We start from the raw sequence: 17,679 nt of genomic DNA on the forward strand, positions 1-17,679 counted from the left end.
TCGATACTATTCAAAGTAATCAGCAAAATGCATGACTAATGGTGTATTAATATAAATGGAAAGTATTTTGCTATTAAAACACCATCTGTTGAGTCATGTTAAAAAAATAGTCGCTTCGTTCTTCATTTCTTTTTTTCTTAACACACTTTTCTTAATACTTGTCCCGGTCACCTGGAGCTTTAAGTCGCCAATATGTCGCACATGCTACCTTGTTTTAACCAACCCTGACCTACTCCGTTTACTCAAACTACGCACATTCGTGCAACTGGTTAACTGGAGAAATCTATTAATGAACATATGTTAAAGCTACATGCTTGTAAAGCAATGCTGGAAGTTTGATGGCTGATGTCTGACGAGTTTGCCATATGTTTGGGCATATTTCATCCGACCATAAAACTGCGACGCCTTCGCAATAGGACATGGATTTGAAATGTCGGGGTCCTCGGAAAGACGTTAGCAGTGCGTCTGTTTGATCCAAAGCGCCAACGAGTGTTTCTTTAAGTGCGTGTGTGGAGTTTTCCTGCACCGAGTGATAGGAGGGGTTGGAGAGTGACGCTGGCTGCGCCTTGGTGCTGAGCGGAGCGCTCACCTGCAGATGAGAGAGCCGGGGAAACTCGGGGCAGCACACTCACTAAGCGCGCAGAGGGACGTAACTAACAGTCTGACCGAGAAAGGGGGAATAATTTTTGGAAAAGAAAAATACGAACCGACCCTCTTTCTGGTTCTTTTGTCCGGGCAGCATTGAGTCGCTTCCTCGCCACGATGAGAACTGACTTCGCTCTGGTCCTGACAGCAGCCCTTCTTCTTGACACATTCTGGGTGAGATTTCTCATTTTTTTACTAAAGCTTCTGATACAGCACATAAGCTCGAATAAAGTCATGCAGCCAGAAGGAAGCCGTGGTGTGTGTTGGTACAGCAACGCGGGGCTCGCCGTTATCCCCCTACAAGTAGGCACGCTAATTGGTTCCCTAATGAATTTCAGTGTATAAAAAGAAAAAAAAGTAAGTCTCGAGGTCCGCTCCGTATAAGCCTTGTCAGTATTTCTCTAAATCGCTGGCAGGTCATCATCATTTGTCATACACAACTTAAATCACGGCACAAGTTATTCACCCAAGGTGATACCTTTATTCTTTTCTCAAACTGACTTGGTCATGTCGCTTATTTAAGCTACAGCCCACCATCCCCTTAAGTTTCACTTGTCAAAAAAGCGATGCCTTTGCAAAAGTTAACTTTAAAGTTATGTAGTGTTTTTCAGCCTTTTTCGTCATTTCATGAATCCAGAATTAAGTCGGCGCCAGTGGACTATTAACGGAGCTCGGAGTAGCTCCTAAATCTTTCTCTCTCCGCCGCCTCAGACGGAGGCAATTGCTCTCCTGCTATATGGATATCGGAAAAAGACTGAAAAAATGTTGTGCTCCTGCGGTATGCCCCCGCAGTGTGTTGAACCTCTATTCCTGTCCAGCCAATCTTGCTAGTGTGTGTGTGCGTGCGTGTGTGCGGGCGCGTGCATTTGCTTGTGTGCCATGGCTGTAGTGGGTCAGATCGTTTAATTTAAACAACAGTGAGCGCTAAATGCTGGGTGCAAAGTTGACTGCAGACCGTTTGATTAGTGCGCACAGGCGTGCTGCTCCCCCCTCATATCCCTGGACCTCTCCGTTAGTACAAGACCCACAATAAGCAGGGAGACAATTATTCTGCATTCATGCAGGTTTCCTCTGTGCGCGTGCTGCCTGTGTGCGCGCGCGCGTGTCACTTAAGCCTGAGTACAATACTTTTAACTACATCTGTCCTCATTTTGTCTGGGGTGGTTTCTTCATGGAGCGACTAACACAGCACATTTTATCACTGACATTGGACTGTGTGACCATTTAATCAGCATCACATCTAGCCACAAGCAGAAAGAGTTGATAAACTTGTTGAATTTATTTCTGCTAACTGTTCTTTATGCTGCTTTTCTCCAAAGCTTGGAGCCAAAAATGAGGAAAGAAATCAATGGAATCCATGTTTATCGATGTCTTTCAATGTTTTTTTTTTTCTTCCAGAGGAATAATGGGGTGCACGCTTCCAAAGGTCCCTGCCAACCTGGCTTCTCACAAAGCTTCTACTCTGTGCTGATTTCAAGGGATGTACTGCAAGGTCAGGGCATACTTAAAGGTAAGCCCTTTAATTAGCAAGTCAGTTATTTTGCATTCTGTCAAGGCTAGAGAGAGGGTGAGCAAAAGACCTCATTGTTTGCACTGAAGGAAGTAAAAGGAGGTGTGTATGGTGATGTGTTTTCTTTCAGTGCTTGGCCACGTTGCTTTTAAGATTACCGAAGCACCACTTGTGCATTTGGAAAATTGTCGTAAAAGTGGAAATGTAAAAATAATCATTTTAGTCACATGGGTATGTACATGTGAAGCTCGTGTGATGTCAGAAATTGCAAACTGGAGCAATTTTGTGCTCGTAATTACCCTGGTCTGTTGTTGCAGTGTGATGTTGTAAAAATATAACTCATGTAGTAACACGCATCCATGCATTTGTTTATATTCTATGCAATGATGCTGTAAATGTTTGCCTGTTACTTTTGGGTTATACCCGCTTGCATTTATTTTTGTGTTTTTGACCTTGTTCAGTGTCTTAAGAGTATTATCATCATCTTTATCTTCATTACAGTAATTTTTAGCACTATCACCTTCACACTCCATCTTTCCCAAATGTATTTGTATTGTTCCAATTACACAATGAGCCAACCAAGTTTGAGGGCCCTATAGTGCAGGAAATGGAATCGACATCCTGTGTCTAATCTGGCACTGCTCCTGCCAATGTGGGCTAATTGCAATTCTCTATTGATTCCAATGGTTTTTTTTCTCATAGCTCAGCTAAGCTGTATTGTTTTGCTGTGGGCGCACAATAGCTCTTTTGTGGGTCGACTGTGTCTTCGGCAGCTGCGCGGTATATATTTCTCACTCTCCTTAGCTGTGAGAGACCTGCCGGGGATACAGCTGTCTAGACTCTTTTTCCTGAGTGTGCGCGTGCACAGACGCACGCACACATACACCAGTGAAATTTTGATTTAAGGATATATAAAATGATACAGTACATTATTTTTTTGCTTGTTTTATGTTATCTGTCTGTGTTCATTGCTGGAGTGATATAAGAGTGAAAGAAGATATCAGCTTGATTTTAGTGTTTCATTAACTTCAGCATATTATATCTTGGCTGGGAGTGGGATTGGATGCGGGACATTGTCACTGGCAGTGAACTTGCTCTCAGTGTGGTAGTGATGTCTTCAGCCCAGCAGGGGGTGTCAACACAATCACAAACAATCACGGAATGAGCCATCACTGCTGCACAGAAGCCATTTATTTCACAGAGCATTATTTATCTAGTTTGGTCTCAGGTAGATGAAATTGTCTCTCTTTCTCACTCTACACATAAACTAATCTTTAGTGGTCTAACATGGTTGCTTTCAGTGTTAGGAATTCATTTTACCACTAACAACAGAGGCCTAAGCATCATTTTCATGGCACTTTCCCTCCTAATGTAAACCATACTAAAGTCAGGTTCACACGATCACAGCAAACCCATCATGATATCTGCTCATAAATCAGATTTATAGTTTATTTGCGAGGTTACTTTCAAGTCACACGGAAAGCACATTCTTAAAGTTTCGCATTCAATAGTTTTCATCGGCGTTGCTTGAAATGTTCACAGCTGCAGTGTCATCTTCATGTGTGTTTGAGAATACAGCTGCAGTGGTCAAGCAGACACACACACACATTTAGACAAGCACACACTCACTCCATGTGATTTGCAGGACTCAGGCAGCTGATTTATAGCTGGTAAGGGTGTCACTGGAGGAAGGCAAGGGAGCAGCTCTGGAAAGACTTTAATAATAACATTATTTAACCCAAAACCGTCAGATAGGGGCAGAAGTAATGACACCCACTCAGGCACACATGCGTGCACACAGACACACACACATATATGTATATATATATATATATATATATATATATATATATATATATATATATATATATATATATATATATATAAATTATTTATATATATATATATATATATATATATATATATATATAAATTATTTATATATATATATATATATATATATATATATATAAATAATTTGTGTATGTGTGTGCTTGTGTGGGAGTCTAATCTCACTGAGGAGACTAATGGGGAGGACAGAACTGGGACCTTGACCATGATGGGTAAAATGCCTGAGCCCACAGAGCAGGTCAGTAACCGGAGATGGAAGGTTTTACAGTTCACATTTTATAATTTTCAGTTACTCTGATGACCAAAATTTCCTAAAACAATGTTCAAGGCCACAGTGAAATCTCTTTGTAAAGTCAAAATGAAATTTGTATGGAACCCCAATATTCCAAAGTTTGTGGAATGTTATTTATTTATTAAATTTTTATATTGTGGTTTACATTTGACAAGAAAAACGTTATTGGCATGTTTATAGTCAGCCATCAGCCATTTATATTTTCTTTCTTTTGGGTGGTGTTAGTTTGGTCACTTAGAGATTCTCAGTCCTCTTCTTTGTCTTCTTCATATTATTATTATTATTATTATTAGTAATATTGTTCTTGGTCTTTTTGGAACAATGGTGCTCATTTAGATCATCCTCTAAATGTTCTGTGCATTGTGGCCAACTGTTTCGCTGACAAGCACAATCTATCCAATAAACATTAAAAAGAATTAATTCTGCACGCTGCATTGTTCTGGCTGTGGGAATTGATCTGCTCTTTATTTATCTGGAAACCCATGCCAGTTCCAAAGTTAATAGCTGAAACACACATTAAACAGCACACTGCATAATGGATTCTGATTGATTATAAGGCTGCTCTAAATGCAACACTTTTGAGGATTGTTATACTTTTAACATGCACATATTAGCAGCACACTCAGTATTGATAATGGCAAATGCCATGTTTGTCTTTATAGTTATAGGAGGGGTTTAAGAGGGTGAGTTAACGTCTTTAAAAAATGCGAGGTCTTTTTCAGTCTCTGTGTGTGCTTTTTCCTAATATTGTTAGTATATGTATGCATGACACATCGAGTGCTAACGATGTCCCGTTTTTTATGCCTTGTTTTGATCAGACCTATGACAGCTTCTCCTAGCACATTATTCCAAGACCTTTAACACTGAATAATTACTTGTAAAATCAGTATAACACAAGTAAACACAACTCAGAGAAAGGTCCTATTTCTTCTCTGTTTCTGCAGACAAACAGTGAGTTGTACAATAATTTAAAGTGTTGATGCTTGGATCAACACATTTGGAGTTTTTGTATCTCGCAAATGAGAGAGAAGCTATGAGTTGGACTCAAGCCAACCCAATAGAGATAAACAGAGCTGGTGAATGTAACCTCATCCCATGTGTCCCTGCATCCCTTTGCTGATTCTGTTCCTGGTAATGAAAGCCAGGGTTGGTGGTTTCAGCTCAGTGAGCCCACTCTGCTGACCTTGGACTTTGTTTGGGTTACTGGTGGTTTTGGGCAGCCCTCACTTTCTGTGTTTGCGACTGTGGTGGTATTTGTCTGAGTTTAGTGAGAGAGGAGAGGGAGAGAGAGAACATGGGGACATAGTTGATGAATTCTGCGAGGTCCTTCTTTTTTGACATGTCAGTACCTGAGCTTTAAGGATGCTGACATCCACGGTGCAGCTTCTCAGAAAGAACTGTAGATTTTTCCTGCAGTTGTCACTGTTTTTAGAACCTCCACTGATGCTCAGAGTCGTGCTGAAAACGAGACCCCTCCAGTGATATCAGCCAGAGCGTCTGAATGTCTCTATTAAGGTGACCAGTTCTGTTTTTAATAGAATGGTTTTCCTTTGTCCCGACTCATAAACATGTTTTCTGATCCACAAAGCATTCTTTCTCTATATCTCATACTCGCTCTCTCTCTTCCGCTCCCTCCCATGCGCACACACACCAGCTCTCACCTTAGACAGGGATGCTACCATTCAGTAGAAATTCCAACTTCAGTTGATGCCGTATAAATCTATGACTTGCCTCTCTGACCCACATCCTTTCTCTCTCCCCTCAGTGCCACTTTTTTCTTGTCACATTTATAGTATTTTCTAGCATACTCTGAGTTTTGCTCATTTTGAGAATGCCCTAATACGAGCAAATATACAACAGAGAACTTCGAATTCTGAATAAAACAAAACGTTAAGAGCTGTAATTTTTTTCCAGGATATTATTTCCCGAAAATCTCTCCCAGCAGGCCCTGGGTGATGAGTCTCACATGCCTTGGTTAGTGAGGCTTTCCTATGAGACTTAAGGTGATTTTTCAAAATCCAATAGCTGGGCTGTTATTGCTATAGGCTTTGCATTCTTAACATCATTTTTCAACTTGAAGCTCAGAAGTTGATATACAGTAAGTATCAATTTCACCCCCAGTTTAATGCACAGAACTATTTCCATATGAAAAAAAATGGCACGCCATTACAAATACACTAACAGATGCTGTGCCTTACAGGTTTTAATAATATGCCATGAATTAGGGTAACATTTCCTGCCCTTCCTGCACCATTTTGTTTTCTATCCCTACACCCTCAAACACAGTTAGATGCTTTTGATGACCTGTTTTGCCCCAAATCTCTTGACAAACAGCCTGTAGTTTTATCTGGATCGATAGCAGACAGGTGTCCTCATGGAGATTAGATTTTGCAGCCAATGCTGATGCAGACTTTAAGAAGTTAAAAAAAAAAGACGTGGATATCAAATGCTTCATGATTGGTTCATTATTTATTAACTTTACAGCATAGTTGCTCCAAAACTAGTGAATAACTTACAGTAAAAACATTGCTGAACTCTACAGTACCATCTACTCTGCTGTGATGCATGCTGTGCTGCAGATAATGAAGTGACTATTTCAAACAGTGAAGTTGGAGCTGCTGGAGAAACTATGTGATTTTGGTCAACTGATATATTGTACAGGTCAAATTGGAATAGTTGATGCAGTAGTCATCTTCTTAAATCATGCACATTGTTTTCTTTCCTTTGTTACTAGTTTTTATTCATTGTATCTCACAATATTCTTTTGAGTAATCCTTTGGTTTAATCAGCTACTGCCAACAGTTTTCTACATATCCTGTAATCATTCAAGGCCCACCACATTTTGTTATGTGAATATGTAAATCTAAAGAAGGAAAAGAGCTTTTGTTTTTTGAACTATTGTCTAACAGTTAAAACATACACTGCAGGAATATCTCATCAGTTGTAGCGTTAAGAAGAATCAGTGCTGCGCTCTCCCATAAAACTATCAAATCTTTCTTATGGTGCAAAATACCACACAAATCTTTATTCTGTCCACACCATCTGTTTCAATCATTACATGGTTTATGGGTAATTTTGTAAGGATATTCAGCCATCGAGAAAAGATCACACAGTCCTGTTTTCAGTGGTTATTGATTGCAGAAAAGCACAGGGCTGACATTTGTTGGACGTTTTGTAAAGCAGTGAAGACACTTCAGGTGCTGGTTTATGACCGTCAGACCAAAGACTAATCTGACCTCAGGGAGCTCTTACAAATATCCAGTTGACATTTATTTACTTAATTTGCAACCTCATGTGTGATTTATAGCTGTTTCAGAGAATTTTGTGTGGATTTTTCAGAGAGGTTCATATAGATGACTTAACCACATGGTTGAACATTTCTTCCCCTGTTAAAGTCTAGACGCAAGTGGTTTATGAGATTAATGAGGAGCGTTGGTGGGATGAGGGGTACACCTGCAAACCTGCCCTTTGATGAATACTATAAGGCTTGGGAAATCATGCGGCGGAGTGGTTATGTGCTTTTGCATGCTCGGTGTGTGCATTTTGTCGCCGAATGTACTGTGCACTGGGGTGGTTGACTGGTGATCTGTGCATAGCAGGAAACCTCCAGATTTTTCCAAGCTGGTCATTAGAAAGGCAAGCAGGAGGGAATGAGAAAAGAAAGAAAGCAGGTGGAGGCCATTATTTTTTAATGGGATTTTTTGACATCTTCTCCTTTTGTTTGGGGAGGAGGGACAAGGGTGACAGGGGTAAAAGGGAAAACGAGAATGAATGAAAAAATGTGAGAGACTTCCTGCAGATTGAGTTACTCGGTGGTGTGTGTGAACTCTGTATCCTTGTCATCTGCTTTGTACATTAAGAGACCTCCTGCCTTGGTATGATGGGTCTTCTGGGCTTCTACAGGACCAAGGTTATGGCCCTCTTGAAGACATTAAACCCATTTAAATACTTTGCTTGGGCTCTACCTCTTTAATGCACAGATGGTCTGCATGGGCTCTGAAGGCTGTAAGATGACAAGGGGACACTACTAGGGCTCTGTCTCTTGCCCTCCCTCTGTCTTACACACATGCACATTTTGTCTAAGGTTAAAAAGATTATTTTTTCCCCCTTTTCTTTTCTTTTTTGCAGCATAAAGTCTAAGACTGCGGAGGAGCTGTTGTAAGGTGTCCCTGTTGTCTTTGGTGAAATAGTTTTTTCACAAGGAGCAAGAGGAATGCAAGGCACTCCCAGGGCTGCTCTTTTGCTGCAATGTGGTGGACAGGGATTACACCAGCAGGATAATGATAAGCTTACAAGACTGTTTTCTCTTTCCTCAAGAGTCACAGTGACCATGTCTTTAAGCTAGGCTACTGCCAGAGAGGAGAGTGAAATAAAGGGTGGGGTACAGAAGGACAGACACTTTCCTCTGATCAGGGTTGAAAAGGAAGTATACGATAAGGCTCTGTTCCCTGAAACAGCCAGCATTTTAGCATTTATGGTGCTATTTTATGCTGTTCATTATGAAAAGACACAAAAGGAAAAACAGCAACACATTATGATACTTTGAGGCTGCCCACTACTCTGTAGCTCTGGCCTACACCCAGACACTGTTGTGGTCTAATCCTGCCCACTCATTCTTAATTCCTCAGTTTGTCTATGGCAGGATTTTAATTAGATCCTAATTGATTCACTTGGAAATCAAGTCACTCTGAAAGCAACCCAAAAAATGATGATCCAGCTGCCACACCTTTATCACATTCTCAATTTTTTTATGGGAAAGCAATGTTGTTGAAAGACACAACTACCATTTTCTAGTTGAGGATTCTTTTGATGTACTGCTTCAAATTTAATTTCTATTACTGTTTTAGCACTGAGATAATTAAATATGCATGAGCTCACTTTGGATGATTTGTCTCTCCTCAATTTTGTTAAACTTGAGTTTCTTATAACAAAACATAATTAAATTTAAAATAGTAAAATCTCATTTAGGACTATTGTGTGAAAATATTTCATAACAGCGGTATGAAAACAATATTCTCACCTATCTGGTCAGTTTGCCTAGTTTCCCCAAACTGAGATCATTATTTTTAATTAATGGACTTTTGTCCATTTCGCACCCTTTTCTAATCAAGAGTAGATTTCTATGATCTCTTTGTGGGCAGGGCAAATCCAAGAGCATTAAAATCTTATATCCCATTCCCTTTGCTTAAAGATCCCTTGTTTTTGGTTAAACTAAGGATGGAAGTCCTCAGAAGACATGGCCGCCTGATAATCATTAATTGTGTCTTGCTCTTCTTGCGAACGTTCTCCATTAAGTTCTTAAGTTCAGCACATAGGCGAATCATTGCCTCTGAACAAGAAAACTATGCGGGAACACAGGGGACAGAGGAAGAAAAGGATAGCTGGGGAGCTGGGGGTCGACAAACACAGTGCCAGTAATGTTAATTAATCAGAAGACAATGATGAGTCCCATGGTGTCTGGTCCTACGCTATTCGACAGGCTAAAAGCTAATAAGGGGCTCACAAAGGTGCTTTCAGAGGAGCCCAGGTCTTTGCAAACAGTTTCTGTTGATTCGTGTCAAGATAGATGTTGGCTTTTTGACAGACTTTATTGATTTCCCCAAAAGGGGAATTCCCATTTCTCTCAGTAGTATGGGGCTGTGTTAGCTGGTAGAAATTTCTTTGAGGTTGTTTTCAAATGTTAAATTGTTTTACTATTGTGGGCAGTTTACACAAATCCTTATCTGTCAGCTATTATTATTTTCCAATTATTAAATGTAAATTGTTACAAATTTCAGTCCAAAATTAAACTATAATGAGAACTGATATCTTAAGAAAAACTACAACTATGAGAAGAGCCAGTAAGCATTTGCTTTACACCTTTCTCACTAATGAACACTAATTTCACTCACATGTGCTGTACCAATGTACCTGCACATGTGATGTGACAATAAAAGTGATTTGATTTGATTTGATTTAATTTGAGACAGTTACTTATTAAGCCACTTCTTCTGTCAAAACTGCAGTTCTGATTCTAAACAATAACAATACTAAAATAATGCAGAAGTGTGAAGTGTGAAGCAGAATAAGTCATCTCTGATCTTGAAAATCTGATGCGTACCTCAGCTTTAATCTATCGTACATGGCCTTAAAATGTTAGATATTGGTGTGAATAATTTAATAGGTTTCCACATCCATGTTGGCATTCATATACTTCCTTGTGGTATTCTAGTGTGTCAAAGTTAACACAGTTAAAACCCCGTGCACGTTGCTCACAAAGTCCAAGACAGGCAGTAAATTTGAGGTTTGAGATCTGCAGGAAAAGGAAACTGTTTGCTTTTTTCCAGAATATGATTTTCCTAAAAATGATTTTTAAATTCTGTGATAACATAGTAGAAATCGCATAGTATTGCGAAACTCAGTGTTGTTCCTCTTTCCCTATAAAATTCAAATGCGTTCAAAATTCTGTCAGACAGATCATTATAGTGGCAACTGCTCTCGTTGAGTGTTAATAACTGGGACACAGTCAGTTACTCAGTCAACATTTGCACAGCACTAAACAATGAACCTTATAAACAGATGAAGGTTGTTGGATAAAGGGTTATAGTGCAATTCACAAGGATGTAGTGAATCTCTTGTGGATTTCTGCAGTGGCCACTAGTCTAGCACTGTGCTTTAAAAACATTCAGCTCAGTTTTTTACAATCAGGATTTGTTTGTTGCATTCATGTTCACATTATTCTCTTACTTAATCAAAAAAAACAAACCCAACCCACAACCATGAAGAATATTAATTTGTTGAACCTGCAGTTGATTCCAACATCAAGGTCACATGCTTATCCTAGAATACAGTGGATGATTGCTGTGGAGAACTGTTACTTTGAGCCCTGAGTATAATGGCAAATACTGGTTTGTGACAATGTAGCATTTTTGCTTGTAAGACTTTAAAAGCCCTGTGATACTGTTGGTCAAACTCTATGAGACAGCCATTTCAAGCCTTGGGACCAACACGTTTTTAAAAGCACACTGGCCTGAATCTCTTTCTGCTTCTTCTCCCTATCTGACTGTTGTCTCTTTCTGCACATCAGAGGAAGAGGCAAAGAGCGAGGGTAATAAAAGGCCCTGCTTTTCTCCTCTGGGCCCGGGAGAATGTAGAGTAGCAGATAAGTTGTCTAGCTCTGAGTCTGAGAATGATCAAAAACAAAGTGAATCCTGTGGCCGCATAGGGAACAAGCTCCTGTGAGGGAGTTGGGGTAAAGAAGGGATGGGGACGAAGGGAGGAGAAATGGTAGAGAGGAAGAAGGGCTAAAGGAGCAGCTATGTTAAAGGGAAGACAATATTTGCTCATCTCTGAGGGAGAAGGGATGAGAAGATGTAGACAGGCTGGAAGGCAAGCAGATGGACTACTTTTGCTGCTTGAAGCATGGACACGATAATATATAAATACTCATTCATTTGTAGGCTACGTCGCAAAATTCTGGTGGTCTTGCTTGACGATTGACATACTCTGGGCCGGTGTGCAGTCAAGATAACGAAAGTTGCATTAACCTCAGGACATTTTACTCACAGTTAACTGAATATTACACATGCATCTGCTTTTATGTAAACACACACATTGTTGATTGCCCCTAGAGGCAGGAGGTAAGGCCCCGGTCTGCGGTGTGATTATCCTACATAGAGAAATGAAAGGATTACAAAGCGATGGTGTAATCCAGCTGTCAATCCCACACCTCATTAGCAAGCATGGGTTTGAGAACCAGCAAAAGCAAAGCGGGGGAGAACGGGGCAGGGAGAAGGTAAGGGGGAAAAGGGAAAGGAAATAGCTAGTTAGAGTGGGAGAGGAGAAGACGTAAGTAAGGGAGGAATGACAAGGATAAGAGAGTGGGAGCAAAAGGAAACCAAAGAAAAGAAGGGGAGGAGTAGAGGTAACGTTCTCGCTATTCTGTTCAGGGGGCTCTGCGGAGAGTTTTTATTAAGCTTTCATCTGCCTTTCCTCTCCCCCTTTACCTCTCTCCTCTTCCCCACCCCAGCAGCACTAACAAAAGCAGATGCAGGGAGTGCTAGCCATGTCAGTCACGTCTCAAACCCACAGTTCTGCTTGTAATTCCCCGATTAATTAAGAACAGTGATTTGTTAATTTAATTGTAGGTGTTGGGTCGTTTTTTTCATCCCCCTCTCGGTTGCTTTCTTCTGCCGCTTGCTCCCTATCATCCTCTTGGCAGGCTAATTTGCCCTGCAGCTTTGAGGAGGGGAAATGAAAGGTATAGCAGAGGAAGCTTTCAGATGGTTTATTAAGAATTGATTTGCCACGGTGGCAAAGAGACAGACTGTAGGGAGATACATGCTGACATGCCTCCCAGCCAGACACCCCCAGGTTGTGGGAGAGCAAGAAGGATTTTTTTTAGTTTTGTTGGGGGGGGTATTGTCAGGGTTCCTCACATAGTGCAGATCACCCACCAGTACTAGCAAAAAGGGAAAAAAAAATCTGGATCCACTGAACTGCCAGACACGTTGGTTTTTCAGCTCTACACTGGTGGCCAGGGCCTTCCGTATAATCAAGTAGTCGGTAGCTGAGCATGGCTGTAATTGAAAACATCAGCACACTAGCACACCCCGCTGAGAAACATCTGATTTCCGTTGGTTATAAATGCATACACTTTCAAAGACTGTGGCAGGGTAATCTGGACAAAATGACACACCTTTCACAGCAGCCAGCTACTATTTAACAGTTTCATTAGTGCCAGGATCTTTAATAAATTTACATTAGCAGAGACTGTCTGTTCTAAAAGAAGGGTTTGGCCACCTGACTCGCTGTGTGTTGGCTGCAGTGCTGTCATATCGTCGTGCTCATGAGCAGACACGCACCGGACAGCATGGGAGGCAAGAGATAGATGACAGATCAGAGGCATTAGAGCTTCAAAGCTCGGGAGAGAACAGAGAAACAGAATCCCCTGCAGCTAGGAAAGACAGCTAAGGAGGCAGTGCATCTTATCTTTAGCAGCTCATCTCCGCATGTGCACACCGAAGCTCCTGCCCCTTCATTTACAGCTGGTCAGACACCAGAGCATGAAAGCTTATTGACTCTCCAGTCAGGTTTTTCATCCCTGCATGTTTCTTATGTCAGGTGAAGTTGTTGATTCTATTTCCAATCTTCACGAGTTGATTGGCCACTGCTGCGTTCCATTTCCTCTCATCACAGAAGCGTGGCATTTCTCATTATCCCTTCACTTAATTTATGCACAAATTATTCATAGTTTGGTAAATCACAAAGTTTCGCGACAGCAATCTGACAGTTCCCGTTGTGTTTTTAAGAAAATGGCTTTGGAATCAGGAATTTGTTCTTTGTTTGTTTTCGCATAAGCGTGTGCGTTTATTTATGGGAAAACTGGTGCAAGTGCAAAGCCGTGTGTAATTGTGTGTGCCAGCTGATGAAGACTTGAGAAAGTTTTCTCTTCCTCTGAATGAGATGAACAGGATAAAATCGAACAATAATGCAGAATAAAGACGTTGATGGGGATGCTGATAAAAGACTTGGCTTCATCATGCTACAGTATTCACAACAACAACACTGAGGAAAAGGATTTATGGAACAGTGTAGTCACACCATGTGACAGGCACCATCTAAGGGCTTTTATGATATCTACCTTATTAAATATGTAAAATGTACACTCAATACAGGTTTCCTATAAGATCACTAAATCATAGCTGTTGCGTTTTTTTAAAAAGTCAAGATAAAAAAAGAAAGCGTTTCTCTAGCTACTTGCTAGCTTTGGCTGTAAAGTGTGTGTGCTTTGCATGCTGCAGTTTAATGACTCTGTTTAGTCAATAAATATCTTAGCGCTGTGGTTCACACCTACCAGCTGGCAAGATTTTGATCCAGGAATTTAAATAACTGTGGTCTACCACCTTAACAGTAATCTCGTCTCTGGCCAGAAAAACCTCGGAGGAGGGCTTGTCTTCACAGGGGAAGGTGGGCAGAAATGCTGACTCGGATATGATACCCAGTGGCCAGAGAAAATGGAGATAAATGACACTGATTTGAAGGGCACAGCTCATTTCTGTTTTAGCTAAGAAGGTAGAGTATTCGTCATACTGTAAATGCTTCTTCTTAGAGGAAGACACATCTTTCATCCATTGGATCCATAATTCTTCTCAAGCAGCTATAGGGTAAGGTGCTCTAAATCAAACTGTGCCATAGAGAAAAGGTCATTTTTCTTTGAAGCACACACATTTGCATAAACATGACTGCTGCAGTATGCATTGCAGCATCAGTTTACCTTGCATGAGATTTACGGCGAGAGCCACTGCACGGAAAATATCATCAAATCAGATATTTTCATTGTCATTTATTTCATGCCAGTAGGCCGCTACAAGTTTACTGCCTCATCTCGCTTGTGTGTGTGGTACTTTTGTATGTCAGCATAGAAGTGATTTGTCCTGCAAATGCAGACTAATGAATTAGGCATCCTGCTCATGGGCTGATATTATACTGGGTAGCAGTTCTTTTGATGTGATTAGCTCCATGCACTCTCTTGACAAATTGGGCTGTCCTTTCCTCACAGCTGAAGCACTAATCTATGCCAAAAACAAAGGAACTCTTTGCACTTAACAGAACACGTAGCTCTCATTGTGTATATTAAGATAGATAGATGTACAGATAGATGGATACAGAACTGTTCTATAAACTAGTTCTTCAAGTAATTTGTAATACGTACACATATGACTACACGTATTGGTAAATTTCATACTCATGCACTTTGTAATATATGCAGAATGAACCCTGTCAGGAGCAACCAGGCTAATAAGCTTCAGGGAGTGATTTGGTGGATTCTTTTTCTACCTCAAAAAGCTGAAACAAAGTCAAAAACCAGCGAAGGTGGTTAAGCATTTTTACAATAAAACAAAGCACTGTTGCTGGACTAAGGTTTGCCCTTATTGCCTTCAGAATAATTTTGGTTTGTCCTCACAGGACCCTGAAAAAATTCCTTGTGTGACCGTAATGAATGAATCAAAATTTGTGAACTCACACTTGTGAGGCTATCAACATCCAGCTGACTAAAGTAATGGAGTGGATGGCAATTATCATCATTGATGGAATGAATCATTGACTGATTGTCCTCAGTATCCTGTCAGTTTTCTATTATTCTTTTTTACTATTGCCTCTATTTCAGGTGGTTTTAGTTTCTTCTCATTAACAGAATTGGTTTCTTTCATCAGCTCATTGTGACTAGTCTTAGTCTAGTTCCTGTTGCATACAAATACAAATGTAACAAATGGATCAGCTTCACATTTTCTTGTGAAATGGTTAAAGATGGATGTGGTCAGTTGTAAATCCACCATCAAGTCTGAGTGTGTGTGTCAGAATTTGAATGTGGACAAGCACAATCATGCTTTCTAACCACTGAGTGTTTAGACAGAGAACACCGCAGCGCTGAGGAAATTCAGAACACACACAGCAAATTATGTTCTTCTTCATCTGTTTGCAGTCAGATTTATCTTGGAAATGAACACATAAAACATCCAGCTCGATCCCCCTAGCAGCTTTAGGAAGACTTTCTAAATATTTAACTTTAATTTAGATACCAGTTCTCAGAGGTAATTGTATTGCAGGACTTGCTATGAAACTTTTTGAATAATGGAAGTCCATCAGTTTGGCCACTTAAGATAGTGTTTAATGAATTAAGCGGGCCTTGGATGAGTGACCTAAGGTGGAAGACAAAGAGGTTGTATATATTACATCCATCTGATGGGACGTCTGCACATTAAGCATAAAATATTCTCATACCATCATCACGGGAAAAGGGATTTGAATATGAACTTGAAAGAACTGGCTCCTTTTGTGTCTGTCATCTAGTATTTGACCACAGAGCAAGCTTCCTGTGGATACTAAGGAAAGTGAAAAAGTGTTTGTAAAATTGGACCTTGTATGGTGGTGTTATTATTATTTTTGGATTGTTAATAATTGTTGCACAAATACAACAATGCCCCTATATCCACACCAGAATGTCAGTGCAAGTCTGATACCCTCATTCAACACACACACACACGCACAGACACACACACACACACACACACACACACACATACCAGTCCTTTACTGTGGCAAGTGGAGACTGTTATCATTGATTTTCTCTTTTCTCTCCTCGCCTCTGTTCACTCACTGCAGCGCCTCCCAACTTATCTGGCTCTGACAGAACAATGCTGCAGTAGGAGGGCACTCAAGGACAGATTAGATTGTTTGGGGATTCTCATTTCTCATTTTTTCATACTTTTGAGTCTATGTGTTTCTTTTCTGTTGCACATTCCTACACCTTTGATATTGTTTAGCCACCTCTATCATTTACACTTGCAACAGTTTGCCTCGTCTTCTCTCCTTTTGACTGGAGAATAATCTCAGACTTCTTATTGTACGTCTTCCTTGTTTGCCTGTGCGCACTAGTTAAAAATGCAGTTAAGGTTAACACATGTGTTTCTGTTGGCGTGCATGTGTGTGTGTTGCCTTCCATAGTGCTGAGTGTTTGTGGTAGTAGCGCCTCCTCTGTCTGAGCCATGGTAATTACTGTGCTTCACTGCATCTGTAGAAGTCAATGAAGCTGAACTCATTGTCTCTCTCTACATGGAAGTCAACAATTGTGTGAATTCCCTGGTGACATCGCAGTCACTACTAAACCAGCTTCCTGCATTTTTTATCATTCTCAATGTGTCTCAGTTTGGTGTTTGTCTCTCTTTCTCTCTGTGTGTGCCGCTGACTCTCGGTGTGTGTGTGTTTATGTGTTTATTATTTCCTCTTCTCATTCCCAGGGGTAATTGGGCTTAAGAGTGTGTTTTTTTTTTCCATGTATGTATTTCTGTATTTAATTTGAATCATGCACTTTAAATCTATTTAAAATTGATAACAGCAGCTTAATCTGATTTCTAAAACAACAGCCAGAGGACAACTCAGTAAAACTGCATTGTTTTCTAAAGTGCAGTTTTAGCATTCAGTGTAATATTTCTTTGCAAATATAAAATGCTAGCACCCAGTTTTGTATCTGTTAAACAGTAACTGTTTTTGGCTGAAATGGAGAGAAAATGTTACGCTTAAATTTACCATTTTAAACCACTGTGGCCACAGTGGTGGGTTTTTTCTCCTTTTTTTAAATTGGCAAATTGCCATTTGTTCTCGATTCCATAGTCGTGCTCGTATTTAATCTTCACATTGCAACGCATGTGATGGCAAATAGGTCAGCCTCATACCCATTCGGTGGAGTGTGTATGCATGCGGGAGAGCAGATCTTAAAAAGGAGGTTAGTTGCATGGAATGTGTGTAATAGGATGATGAACTCTGGCCACAGTGAGATGCTGGATGTGATTTAGACTGCGGTGGCTCTGGTTAGCTAATTGCTGTTTGGGATGGGATGAGA

General features: G+C 40.4%; 1 protein-coding gene across 2 annotated transcripts in view; it reads left to right on the plus strand.

The window, feature by feature from the left end:
* Positions 1 to 373: 373 nt before the first annotated feature.
* Positions 374 to 17,679, plus strand: part of LOC145423265 (cadherin-4-like) — a 246,877-nt gene continuing 229,571 nt past the window's right edge. Inside the window, exons 1-2 of one of the 2 annotated variants that reach the window (XM_080295542.1) lie at positions 374 to 819; positions 2,044 to 2,155. In XM_080295542.1, coding sequence (XP_080151668.1) covers positions 763 to 819; positions 2,044 to 2,155 — 169 coding nt within the window. In that variant the 5' untranslated portion in view covers positions 374 to 762. Of the gene's footprint in view, positions 820 to 1,906; positions 2,156 to 17,679 lie in introns of those variants that run through there. The other variant, XM_080295541.1, reaches the window with a different exon arrangement.

This window comes from Astatotilapia calliptera, chromosome 20, assembly GCF_964374335.1.
Source record: "Astatotilapia calliptera chromosome 20, fAstCal68.1, whole genome shotgun sequence".
Taxonomy (NCBI): Eukaryota; Metazoa; Chordata; class Actinopteri; order Cichliformes; family Cichlidae; genus Astatotilapia; species Astatotilapia calliptera.